General features: G+C 37.2%; 1 protein-coding gene across 2 annotated transcripts in view; it reads right to left on the bottom strand.

The window, feature by feature from the left end:
• The window catches only part of LOC133455366 (poly [ADP-ribose] polymerase tankyrase-1-like), a 108,567-nt gene that overhangs the window by 57,941 nt on the left and 37,818 nt on the right, over positions 1-12,808 (bottom strand). For both annotated transcript variants that reach the window (XM_061734355.1, XM_061734356.1), the window contains exons 6-7: positions 4,578-4,614; positions 1,398-1,473 (exon numbers count right to left, since the gene is read on the bottom strand). In XM_061734355.1, coding sequence (XP_061590339.1) covers positions 1,398-1,473; positions 4,578-4,614 — 113 coding nt within the window. The remainder of the gene's footprint in view (positions 1-1,397; positions 1,474-4,577; positions 4,615-12,808) is intronic.

The raw sequence follows: 12,808 nt of genomic DNA, 5'->3' as shown, positions 1-12,808 counted from the left end.
TGTGTCAATTGTAATGTAAACAATGAAAACATCAACTGAATGAACTGAAAATCCAACAGGTACCTCACACCACATTTTTGGGTGTTGTTCTGGATGATGGCCTTAACTGGAAAAACCATATTGATCAAGTATGCAAAAGATCTATGAAGATGCTTGGTATACTGAGGAAAGTCTGTCCCCTGATCCATCGCTCCGCTCACTTAACTTTGTATTATAGTTTTCTGTTTCCATATATGAATTACTGTAATATTGTCTGGTCTGCAACTTATCCATCCTTCCTTAAGAAACTACTGACAATCCAGAAGAGATTCCTGAGATCAATCTCTATGTCCAATAGACATAATCCATCCGCACCTCTGTTCAAAAAATACTCTATATTACCCATTCATAAACTCAATGTTTTTCACTCATGTTTATTTGTGCACAAGTTTATCAACAATAAGCAAGATCTTCCGGACACCTTTCATAATTTCTTTAGTTTTTCATCTGACTTGCATTCATACTCAACTAGACACAGTGTCAATCTATATTTACCCTTCTGTCGAACATCTTTTCATCAGTTTAATATTTCATTTAGAGGTCCTAAACTCTGGAACAATTTAGATATGTCTCTTCGAGGTCCACATTGTCATTTATATCCTTCAAAAAATTGCTGAAAAAATATCTCATGTCCTAATTTTTCAATGTATTCTCTATTATGTATCCTTGTTTTCTTTTCATGTTTATAATTAGAGTTTTCTATGTTTGTACATTTAATTTTCTGTTTACAGTAGATGACGGGAGTGGAACTCTGTACAAGCCCTCTGGGCTTCGTTCCTTCCTTGCACTATTTTTTAAATTGTGCTAAATAAATAAATACAAATAAATACAAACGTGACCAGGTCTATACAACTATCTGACTATTACAAAGAAGATTCACTTGAGAAATGAGTGCATGTGAATAACAGCAGTGAAACAGGTGAACAACAATAAGTCCACTTCATGACAGAAACCCTATTTCTCTGCCAAAAAGAAAAACCAAGACATTAAAAAAATGTTATTTGCTGTGGATTCCTGGCAATGTCTAACATTGCTTTGTGAGTTGCGATGCACGGTTATTGTTCAGCAGAGCCGCTAATTTATTCAGTGAAGGTTTTGTGTCTTTGTCTATTCATTTTAATGACTGACAGCCGAGAAAAGCTGCTCATGCCGGCTGTTGGGTGCTCACATTATTGGAACAAGTCGTGGCCCATGGCTGGTATCAGCATTACTTTTACTTTTCTGGTTGTAAACAAAAAAACAATCACTGGGTGGTTTTGCAACCCTAAAGACCGTGCCGAGGAACAGACAACCAGAACATGCCAGTTAGGAGTTTGTTACCGAGTTGTCATCTACATGTGCAGACACTTTGCTCGTACCTTGCGGCCATCGCTCGCATGGCAGTTGACGTTGAGCGGTGTAAGCAAGGCCATGAGCTTCTCCTCGTTCCCGCTCCTGCAAATATACACACAAAAATACACTTAATACACACAAAAAAAAATGACCACCGATAATGAATAAAGGAAAAAGGGATATAGTTTGAGGGAAAATGTGATGGTAAACTTCAGGCTAAAGGGGGAAGCCTGAAAACTTCCAAACAGTCATAAATTACCATTTAATCAGTGGTTTAAATGTATGTTTTCCTCTAAATCTGACAGCAATAGGCTCTCTGGCTGGCTGAAGGGGAATTAAGATGTTGCCTTTGTTGTTATGCTTTCTGGTTCTTAGGCTCCTTGTCTGACATTGGATGGAAACAAGTGTTGCCAAGGCAGCAGTCAGTCCAAGCATCATCGCCTCCCCTTGACAGCGGTAAACGAAGCAGTCAGATGATTTAAAAAAGGTCTATTGTCCTATTCGTCTATGTTCCTCTTCTCTCCCATCCTCTCTTAACACTACTTTTTTATTTTGGTTGGGCCTTTCCTTTCATCTTTTTGTTTTTAGACTGCTCACTTTCACTACTTAAGAAAAGGTCATGCATCCTCTCATCCCAGTCCGAGGGTAAATCCCTCCTCTCTTTTCATCCTGTCATTCAGTCCTTGTTTTCCACATTTGCAAACTCCTTAACCTTGTATCTCTTGCCCCTACTTCCTCTTTTAATCCTTTACCCAAATTTGTATCCACTGCTTCTCACTCCCCACTTTCTCTTTCAATCCTCAACATCCTCTAAATATTTTTGCTGATTTTTTGCCATAATAAAATAGAGATATAACCTTGATAAACTGGAAATCACTCAAAGGTTGAAACAAGTTTGCCTGAATCCTGAACATATTACTACTAATAAGAAACTAGTTAACATTGAATAGATTTGCTATTTTATGCTTTACGCTCATCAATGTTTTCAATTCATCAACCTTCTCTTTTTCAAGTAATGTAAGAACAGGTTGCACAGCAATAAAGTTTAAACCCATCAATATTTTCACCCAGCTCTGCTGCTTCCCTTGACTCGTACCTGTCAGAAGAGTTTTAGGGTCTTTATTCAATTTAATATGTTGAACAGTCTGACACCTCGTTTACCTTATTTACTTTAATGCCATGAACCAATGACGGACTCAAGCCTGGGGCTCCTGCGTGACGACAACTGACAGCGCCGATGTTTGTAATTACATCATGGAGCAACACAATTCACATGAGTCAACACCAAGGACTTGCAATAATATTGTACAGGTTTGTTGATTTTTACTTAACACGAAATCATGGAAAAGATGCCTCAAACTGCAAACGTGCACCTAATCTTGGGAGCGCACCCCTACAAGAGCACAATAGTCTTCATGATTTTCTTCTGGCTCTCAAAACTTCTCTGCTACATTGACATGGCTTGTAAAATCATTGGTCAGCATTACTTTAATCAGTGTCTGTGTCTGTGTTTTGTGTCTGACACATAAAAAAGATGCTCTTATTGAAAACATTTAACCAAAGCATGGACTTTGCCGGTATAGTCGTCTCTGGAGACATGCTCGGCTCAGCCAAATCGATTCAAAATATGATAACCAATTTGCCTATTTTGTGCCCATTGTTTACAAAATTTTTTTTAAAAAGAGTCGTGGTTATGAACATCTTTGTTCTCTCGGTTGTTGTACAGCATTTTGGTGCAAGTAAAAGTTTACCTACCAATGCCACAGCTTAAGTTTCATCCACCTTCTTAAATCATAAGGAATCCGTATGCTTTTATGTTTTTTTTTCCCAGTTTTCACAAATACAACCTATGACTTTTTGCTAGGTTGTTATTAACCGAATAATAACTGTGTAATACTCAAAACATTGTTGCTTAACTGATGTATAATCAACTAGTTTAAGCCTGATAAGTATTTTCTTCTTTGTACAGTAACTATTGTGCAGTCTGTTTTTTTTCTGTCAGTAATAGTTTGCAAGAAAATGATCTGAAATGTCTGAATAAAAAAAGATTAATGATGCACAGAAGTTACTATTTTCCATAAATCATGTGTGGGAATTATCTGCATGACCATAACACAAAGTTTCCCTGAAGGATGTGGGATATAAGCCAGTCAGTGGCTCAGCTGTGAGACAGACACGCTGGGTTCATAGTTTAGAGCCTACTGACCTCGTAATATACTGGGGTGCTTATATGCTCAGCCAGCTGCTTTATTATGTGCATGCATATGTATGTGTGTGTGTGTGTGTGTGTGGGGAAAAGAGAGGGGAGAGGGATTGTTGAAGCATTGAGTGCTCAGCCGCCCACATACAATTCCAAAATGAGAGCTATTCCACTTCCACATGCAAGAGACAGAAACACACAAATACAGCCCACATGCACTGCCTGCAACCATAACATGGCCTGAAAATGCACGTGTCACTGGCCCACAAGTACTGAGCTCTTTGGATCTAAAATACTTCGCTAGTGTGGGAGCTGAGAGTGTGAAAGTATGTTTGCATGAAAGGAAGGGGGAAAAAATAAATGGAGGCTGGGCGAATATATACATATATATATATATATATATATATATATATATATATATATATATATATATATATATATATATATATATATATATATACATATATATATATATACATACACACACACACACACACACACACACATACATATATATATATACATACATATACATACATATATATATATATATATATATATATATATATATATATATATATATGTATGTATATGTATGTGTATATATATATGCATATATATATACACACACACACACACACACACACACACACACATACACACACACACACATATATATATACATACAGACATACATACATTTTTTTTTTATATCACTGAATTAAAACAAAAGGTAGAAGAAAAGGAGAGAGAAAACATGACCAGACAATGGGAAAGAGAGGAAGCTACACAAGAGTAAAGGAAATAAGAAATAATATAGAAAACAAAGGAGAGAATTGTTGAAGAAAAAGGAAAAAAGCCATAGGATAGAGTGTGAAATTAAAGTAAGCGAGGGAAACAAAGTGATAGATGTAAGAATGTAATAAAGTAGAAAGAAATATGGAAAGACAGCAGGAGCAAAGAGAAACAAAATTAAAACAAAGACAATGCAGAGTCGGGTACCTACCTTGCAGCCTCCAACAGCTCATCCTTCTTGTATTCACCTAGATGATCAGAGAAGATCATGGTGTCAGACAACTGGCCACTAACACACATCAACCACACAGAGACACACATGATCAAACAGCCACAACAAACATATAACCATCTAGACACTATCTATTGGGGGAAGACACCATTTTTCTTCCTATTTAGCCCACCCTCCTTCTCTTTCTCTCCCTTTCCCAATCAGTGCGTACCCCTCTCGCTACGGTTGCCTTGACGATGTGTTGCCGGCAGTGACCACAGCACGTTCATTGTTTGGGAGACGAGCGGCAGACTGACACGCGCTGTGCCTCTATCCGTCCGTGCGTCTGTCCATCCCGCCCTCCTTTGCCTTCTCGTTCTCCAGCGTCTCGGCTGCTGCTCATACCGCTTCCCATCATCTGTCCCTGTCTCTCCCTCTCTACTGTATCCGTCTTGACTCTTTCTTTTGTAGCCTTAGGGGGCGCAGTTACCATTATAAAAAAAAAAAAAAAGCACAAGAGATAAACAAACCCCTCCCCCATGTCCCTCGCCCTCTCTCTGGCTCCCTTTCCATGGCTTCGCCCAGCCTCCACTCTATTACAGTCACAACAAACACACCTTCCCGTAAGCACATCAACTGCTGGGACACAGACATGGGTGGGGGGGGCAAGCTTTCTGCAGACATGAACTAGGTAATACTGCTGAAAACATTTGTCAATTTAAGAATTGGAATTGATTAGGGCTGGGCGATATATAGAGATTTTAATATATATCGATATATTTTCAAACGCGATATGGTACGAGACAATATCGTTTATATCGATTTAATTTTTTTTTTTTTTTTTAATTTTGATATAGCTTATTTTGTGACAAATTGACTTGAATGTTTTATTTGAGATTTGCACAAATGTTTTGTTATTTGCACAACTGTCAACCTCAGTGGAAAAGTCTGCCTGTTACTGTCTACATTGTATTAATTGCACAGTGTATTTTAATTTAATTGTGATGCAGGAAAGGGATATTTGTTTTATTTTATTCAAGAAGCATTTTTATTCTATATATGCAGGCAGTTTATTTTTATTTCATTTGTTTTATACATTTTGATATTGTGCAGACCTCTGTTAATAAAGGAACCTGTGTGACATTTGGCACGAGGATTTGTATTAAAACTGACTGTTTTTTTAAGGGTTTGCCTCAGACAAAGATGAAGCTAACAGAGATGCTATGCTATAATGCTTTGGGAGAAACCCCAATTATGGCACAGAAAAAATATCGAGATATATATCGAGTATCGCCATTTAGCTAGAAAATATCGAGATATGACTTTTGGTCCATATCGCCCAGCCCTAGAATTGATACACAGGTCATCCTTTAGGATGGGTCCCCACCTGTGCTACATGGATCATAAGGGATGTGTGAGGGTTTTAATTTTAATTTTATTTTATTTTTTTTAAATATTTTACAGACATGTCAAATTCATATTCTTACACATGTCTACATTTATAAAACATTTAGCAAAGGATCAAAATTCTGTGTTATAGTAGTATAGGACTGCATAAAACACTCCTTGTACAGAGAGAGGTGTGGACAAGTGCCGTTTATGTAATTACTCAGAAAAAAAAAGATTAATATTAGACAGCAGAACCTACAACTACATGACAGATGATGCTTTCCCCATTTAATGTAAAGATGCAGTTCAGCTCTTGTTGGATGAAAATGTGACATTTAATGTCTCACTGTGTGGTACTGTTGACGTTCAGTTGCCATCACTGTTCATAACTCTCTTTTAACAATGTTTAGGTCTGAGAAATATAGCCACAAACAGGCATTTGTAAGCTACACTGACTATCCCAGTGTGAAGTTTATTCCACTTAAAATGTACTATTGTTAATTCATTTTTATTTTATTTTGACTTCCCTCTAATTCATTAATCTTACAATTTTACAATTCTTAATCCTGATTTGTGACTAATACATTCTGTAAAAGATGTCAAAGTTGTGAGTTTGGGCTCTAATTTAATATTGTTTTGTTTTGTTTTTTTGTGCGAAGAGTGTGTATCCATGAAACAAAATGTTATATGTGAGAATGGACATTTTTAATCAGGCTAGCCCATAATGCAAATGCAAGAACCTGTGATCCAAACCTGCAAAAAACATTTAATGGTTCCTTTCCTTGAACAGACTTAAACTCACCAGCAATTTCTTTCTTTTTAATGTATTTTAATGTTTTTATTCGTTTTCTATTGTAATGTGTCTTGATGGGAATGTGTTTGTGAGCCCTGTCAATGAGGAATTTCTGTCACCATTGGTGCAGATAATAAAGTATTCTAATCTAATCTAATCTTGTGTTTTTTAACATTGTAGAGACAAACTAAGGATACAATGAAAACAACTTTTACTAAATAGAACTAAATAAAACTATCCTGAGCAGCAATCCTAATTGTTTTTCTCTTCGATACAAAGATTTGAGTCTGGTTTTTCTGGATTTGACTTTGATATCCAGCAGCAGCACCAACAGACACTGAAGAAACAGTTTCTTGACACCAATAGTTTTGGCATACAACCAATCAAAGAAATGAAGCGTGTACCATAGGCAGAATGACACCAACAAAAGACAACCAAAGTCAAGACACCTTTGATTGAAATGTGTTGGAGGAATTGTGGAGGAATTGGGGATTACGCACATATCTTTTGGGATTGTCCAATAATTCAAGTGTTTTGGAAAAATGTCGAAGCAGAAATGAAAAATGTTGTCAAGGTAAATGTTCCTCTGGATCCTATAGTGTATTTGTTGGGAGCTGTAGCAAAGGAAACGTATAACGCAGAACAGAGATATATACTGCAGATTTTGTTACTGATTGCCAAGAAAATGATTACTGTGAATTGGAAGGACAGTAAATCACCGACAGTAACACAGAGGAAGCAGAGACTGAAGCAGGTTTACATCATGGAACAGATGACCGCAAGGCTACAAATGAAAATGGACACTTTTGACCAAAGATGGGGAGATGTTGTGTTGTATTTGGATACTGATAGAAATAGGTTGTAGTAAAAGAAGGGGAATTGTCTTAATAAGTAATCTTGCTGTCTGTATTAATGTCGACTTAATATGCACTTTTTGGTTGTCTGTGTATGGGGGAAATGTTCTGTTATTTGTGAAAAAGGAAAAAATAAAAAGTTATAAAAAAAAAAAAAAAGACAACCAAAGTGGCATGCAGTCGAGCAGGAACGCCTGTTTTCCTGTAAAACCTATTGATCTAAGGTGTTACTATCAATTCTGCCAACATATTGGTCATTTTGAGTAGTGGCTCTTTCTGTATGAGTATAAATCGCATAAAGCTCACCTTATTGTGACTGGTTCAGTACAATCAGATGAAAACGCTGTAAATCAGAGAGGTACCAGACCCGTTTCTTGAGAGAATTACCATGACGTGCACAGGCATGGCTGACCAGGTTGGTGTAAAACCACTATTGTATCTTATACTGGGGTCTGATTCAAACATGGGACTGACATGGTAGCATATTTGTTAGGGCTGGGCGATATGGACCAAAAGTCATATCTCGATATTTTCTAGCTAAATGGCGATACTCGATATATATCTCGATATTTTTTCTTTGCCTTAATTGGGGTTTCTCCCAAAGCATTATAGCATAGCATCTCTGTTAGCTTCATTTTTTTCTGAGGCAAACCCTTAAAAAAACAGTCAGTTTTAATACAAAGCCTCGTGCCAAATGTCACACAGGTTCCTTTATTAACAGAGGTCTGCACAATATCAAAATGTATAAAACAAATGAAATAAAAATAAACTGCCTGTATATATAGAATAAAAATGCTTCTTGAATAAAATAAAACAAATATCCCTTTCCTGCATAACAATTAAATTAAAATACACTGTGCAATTAATACAATGTAGACAGTAACAGGCAGACTTTTCCACTGAGGTTGACAGTTGTGCAAATAACAAAACATTTGTGCAAATCTCAAATAAAACATTCAAGTCAATTTGTCACAAAATAAGCTATATCAAAATCATTAAAAAAAATGTAAAAAAAAAAAAAAAAAAAAAAAAAAACATTTTTTTTTTTTTTTAAATCGATATAAACGATATTGTCTCGTACCATATCGTGTTTGAAAATATATCGATATATATTAAAATCTCGATATATCGCCCAGCCCTAATATTTGTGTAACAAAGGTCATCTCACAGAACTGCTAGAGACAAGGGGGTGGGGGTGAGTATAAAATTGAAATAAAAATGTATGAAGAAAATCCAAGGAAGTGAGAGGTAGCAGTGATACAAACACATGCAAAGAAGGTAAGGAGGATGGGCCATGTATATTCAGAGCAGACAGAGGGTGTGGCTGGGTGAGGTGCAAAGAAGAGAGGTTACACAAAAAGAGAAAGGAAAAAGGGGGAAGAGGAACAAAGGATTTGTAGATGAAAGAGAGAAGGGATGATTAGGGATCTGGAAACTGACATGCATGGATTTGACACAGTATAATTGGTGTTAGAGAGGCGAGGGCCGAACTGTGAGAGGAAGAAGACGGGGGAGACGGCGAGGGGAAGAGACGAGGGGGTGCAACCAAGAAATAGGGATGGGAATATATATATATACATATATTTCTTTTTTTTTTTTAAGTATAGGAATGTCAAGAAAGAAATGTTCAGAGAAATCAAGAAAGGGAATTAGACATGTATTAATCAATATTAATGACACTCATTGAGCATCACACACATTTAATTCCCCAGTTATTTATCTTTCATTTCATCATCAACATGCCAACAATAATTATTAAAAATGCTCCATAATTCACATTCATATGCAAGTGGCACTATGGACTGTATCTTTATTCATTTTTATATTCCTTCATTGATTATTACATTTTTTTTTTTAAATCACTCAAATTTGATATGATAATTACACGTTGAACTATACAGGTTTAAAGTGACCGAATCTAATAAAATATGGATATACTGTTCATGCTTTTTTGAAAAATTAAGGCATTAAATGGCATTCAATCAAGTGGCAAACAGGGAGCAATATAATCCATGCTAAAGTTACAAACCCCTGTAACAGACCACTTCCTGTGCTTTAGAGCACACGCTAGGATGCCTGGAATTACAGTTGACTCAAAGGTTCTGAAAAAACACAACCCAGTCATTTTATTTGACTACAACCTGTTCAGATTTCTAAGGTTCTGCAACATCACAGACCCAGATCAGAGTCAACTTACACATTTGTCCCTACCCAATAGGAATGGGCGATATTTTACCGTTCACGATAAACCGTCAAAAAAATTCCCCACGGTAAGAATTTGTCATCTTGTGGTAAAAATGATAAATTCCCGTTGATGACGTTTTTGTGTAAAGTTGATTTATGGAAGGAAGGAAGGAAGGAAGGAAGGAAGGAAGGAAGGAAGGAAGGAAGGAAGGAAGGAAGGAAGGAAGGAAGGAAGGAAGGAAGGAAGGAAGGAAGGAAGGAAGGAAGGAAGGAAGGAAGGAAGGAAGGAAGGAAGGAAAGAAAGAAAGAAGGAAGCAAGGAAGGAAGGAAGGAAGGGAGAAGATAAGGAAGGAAGGAAGGAAGGAAGGAAGGAAGGAAGGAAGGAAGGAAGGACGGAAGGAAGGACGGAAGGAAGGAAGGAAGGAAGGAAGGAAGGAAGGAAGGAAGGAAGAAAATAAGGAAGGAAGGAAGGAAGGAAGGAAGGAAATGAGCCAGAACGAAAGAAAGAAAGAAAGAAAGAAAGAAAGAAAGAAAGAAAGAAAGAAAGAAAGAAAGAAAGAAAGAAAGAAAGAAAGAAAGAAAGAAAGAAAGAAAGAAAGAAAGAAAGAAAGAAAGAAAGAAAGAAAAATTCCCGTTGATAATTGATCATTCCCGTTTGTGTAACAAACATGGCGGATCTGAGTCAGAGCAGTGATTTGGCTCCAAAGACTGAATGTGGTGATAGATTTATAGTTACAAAGGTGGAGTTGAATTGGTATTTTTTTTTATCCTCATTTCTATGGTTATCGGGATAAATGCCAGAAATTATCGTGATACATTTTTTAGTCCATACCGCCTATCCCTACTACCCAACTTCATATCTCGTAATTTTTTCTGTTCCTTAGAAAGTGGACGGCACAAAGCTGTACATCTGATTTCAAAAGACGTGCAGGTCATAAAAGCAGCTCAAGTGAACAGAGGTGGCTTTCAACGTGCAGCCTATACATGCACACTAATGTGAGTGTCCTTCTGTTGGTTGGGTCATGGACATTCCCATTACCCGATGTGACAGGGGTCTTAACTTGTTTGGTTGATACTCTCAGTATTCCTTGGTGACCTTGCAGATTGTTACAAACATTGCTCTCAAAGTAACTGGTAATGGTTCACTACTCCAGGAAAAGCTCAGAGTGGTCTTAAATTGACTGCGGATTGGTAGAGTCCAAATTCTTTGGAAGTTTTATAACCTTGTCCAGTTTTATGAGGATCAACAGCTCTTTGTGCAAGGTCTTCAGCAATCTCCTTTGTTTCTGCCGATACTCTTCCACAAACATTTTGTGAAGGTCAGACTTTGATTACTGTAATCCCTCTTCTTTGTATACAACATGACGTTGACTTTTGTCAACTGAAATCTCATTCAGGATCATTCTAAAGCGTTTAAAACCGTTTGCTTTCACTAGTAATTGAGGTAGTAACAAACTATAAGTGTCAGAATAACATCTAACTTTCTTTAATTTAATAATATGCCACTGATTTTCCATCGTCTCATTTTTCAGTGCAACCACAAGGAGTGATGAGAGACACAAACTGTGCTCCACGCAAAGCTACTAGGGTCCCTTAAGAAAAGGGAAACATGCAAGGAAGGTGAGAAAGCCATTTCTCATGTCTTGTTGCCAGGGGGAAAATACGTCACCACAACATGCCTGAATCATCTCTGAAGACAGATTTTGATAGTATGATTTATTTGTCACGATAAGGAATACTGAGTCCAAATAAATGTTTAAATTAGCAAGTCCAATACTAAAAATTCAACAATACCAACATTAACTGCATTTTTAGAGGAAATCGAGGTGCAACTGGGTAGCATAAGAAAGAGGAGGATGCATGAATGTATATATATGTGTGTGTGTGTGTGTGTGTGTGTGTGTGTGTGTGTGTGTGTGTGTGTGTGTGTGTGTGTGTGTGTGTGTGTGTGTGTGTGTGTGTGTGTGTGTGTGTGATACGACAATCCTGCTGACTCCAAACAGAAGAGACAAGGACATGTTAAGGCTCGACAGACCAGCTGCCTGCTGAATGATGATATTACGCCTGCTTGTGTGTGTGCGTGCGTGTCACTCCTCCAGCAGGATAATGTAGACACTTGGGATCTTTAGTTGAATTCCAATTGTTGCATGTGTGTGAGGATGATTTATTGGTGCATGGGTGTGCACATCTTTCTATGAACACCTGTGCATGGATGTGCGTGTGTGTGGACTCAAGCTACATGCACAGGTGAGCAAGTTACGTCAAAGAGTGACAATCCTATATATATTTTAACCTTGCAGCAGGGACCCAGAGTACTGTGTATGTTTACTAAGTGGCTGTGCAAGAACAGATGATGCTGACTGATACTGACTGGGCCATGAGTTGCCTCAGTGCCCAGCTGTCTCACTTGTGCATTTGTGCGTGTTGTGTGTTTAAATCAAACCTAATTCAATGTAAGCAGTCTATCTACAGTTTTACAACAACCAGCTTTAAATCTGGAGTTGACCAAACCACTTATAGACAGAGCAAGGGTACAAATGCTGCAGTTGTAAATTGATCTGTGTGCTATGAAACCCATATAGGAGGGGACAAAAATAAATAGGAGAAAGACAGAAATTTGTTGGAGATGCTATTTGAGCACTTTGCTAAAGGCCTTGGCATATTTCAAAATGACGCACACCTTATATTGCGTAATAAATTGCTTCCCTTAGTGCTCCAAAGACAGCTGCTCTAGGTTAAAAGTGTTTTTCAACCACCTACCCCACACAGTTATTTAGATCAAAATGTTGGTAGCTTTCTTTAAATCGGAGGGCATGATTTAGATACAATTTATAGCAAAAAAAAAAAGATTATGATACAACATTATTTAGTAGGTGTAGCTAATATTACTTCAATAAACTGATTTCATCAAGGCAGTTCTAGTGTAATACAACATGAGCTATAGCCCGAGGTTTTCAACTTGGTAGTCACACTTTTACTGAATAATATTTAAAAAGCAGGCATTAGTCAAC

This window comes from Cololabis saira, chromosome 11, assembly GCF_033807715.1.
Source record: "Cololabis saira isolate AMF1-May2022 chromosome 11, fColSai1.1, whole genome shotgun sequence".
NCBI classification, from domain to species: domain Eukaryota; kingdom Metazoa; phylum Chordata; class Actinopteri; order Beloniformes; family Belonidae; genus Cololabis; species Cololabis saira.
The sequence above is the reverse complement of the archived record's forward strand: the minus strand, read 5'-3'. Positions and strand labels throughout refer to the sequence as shown.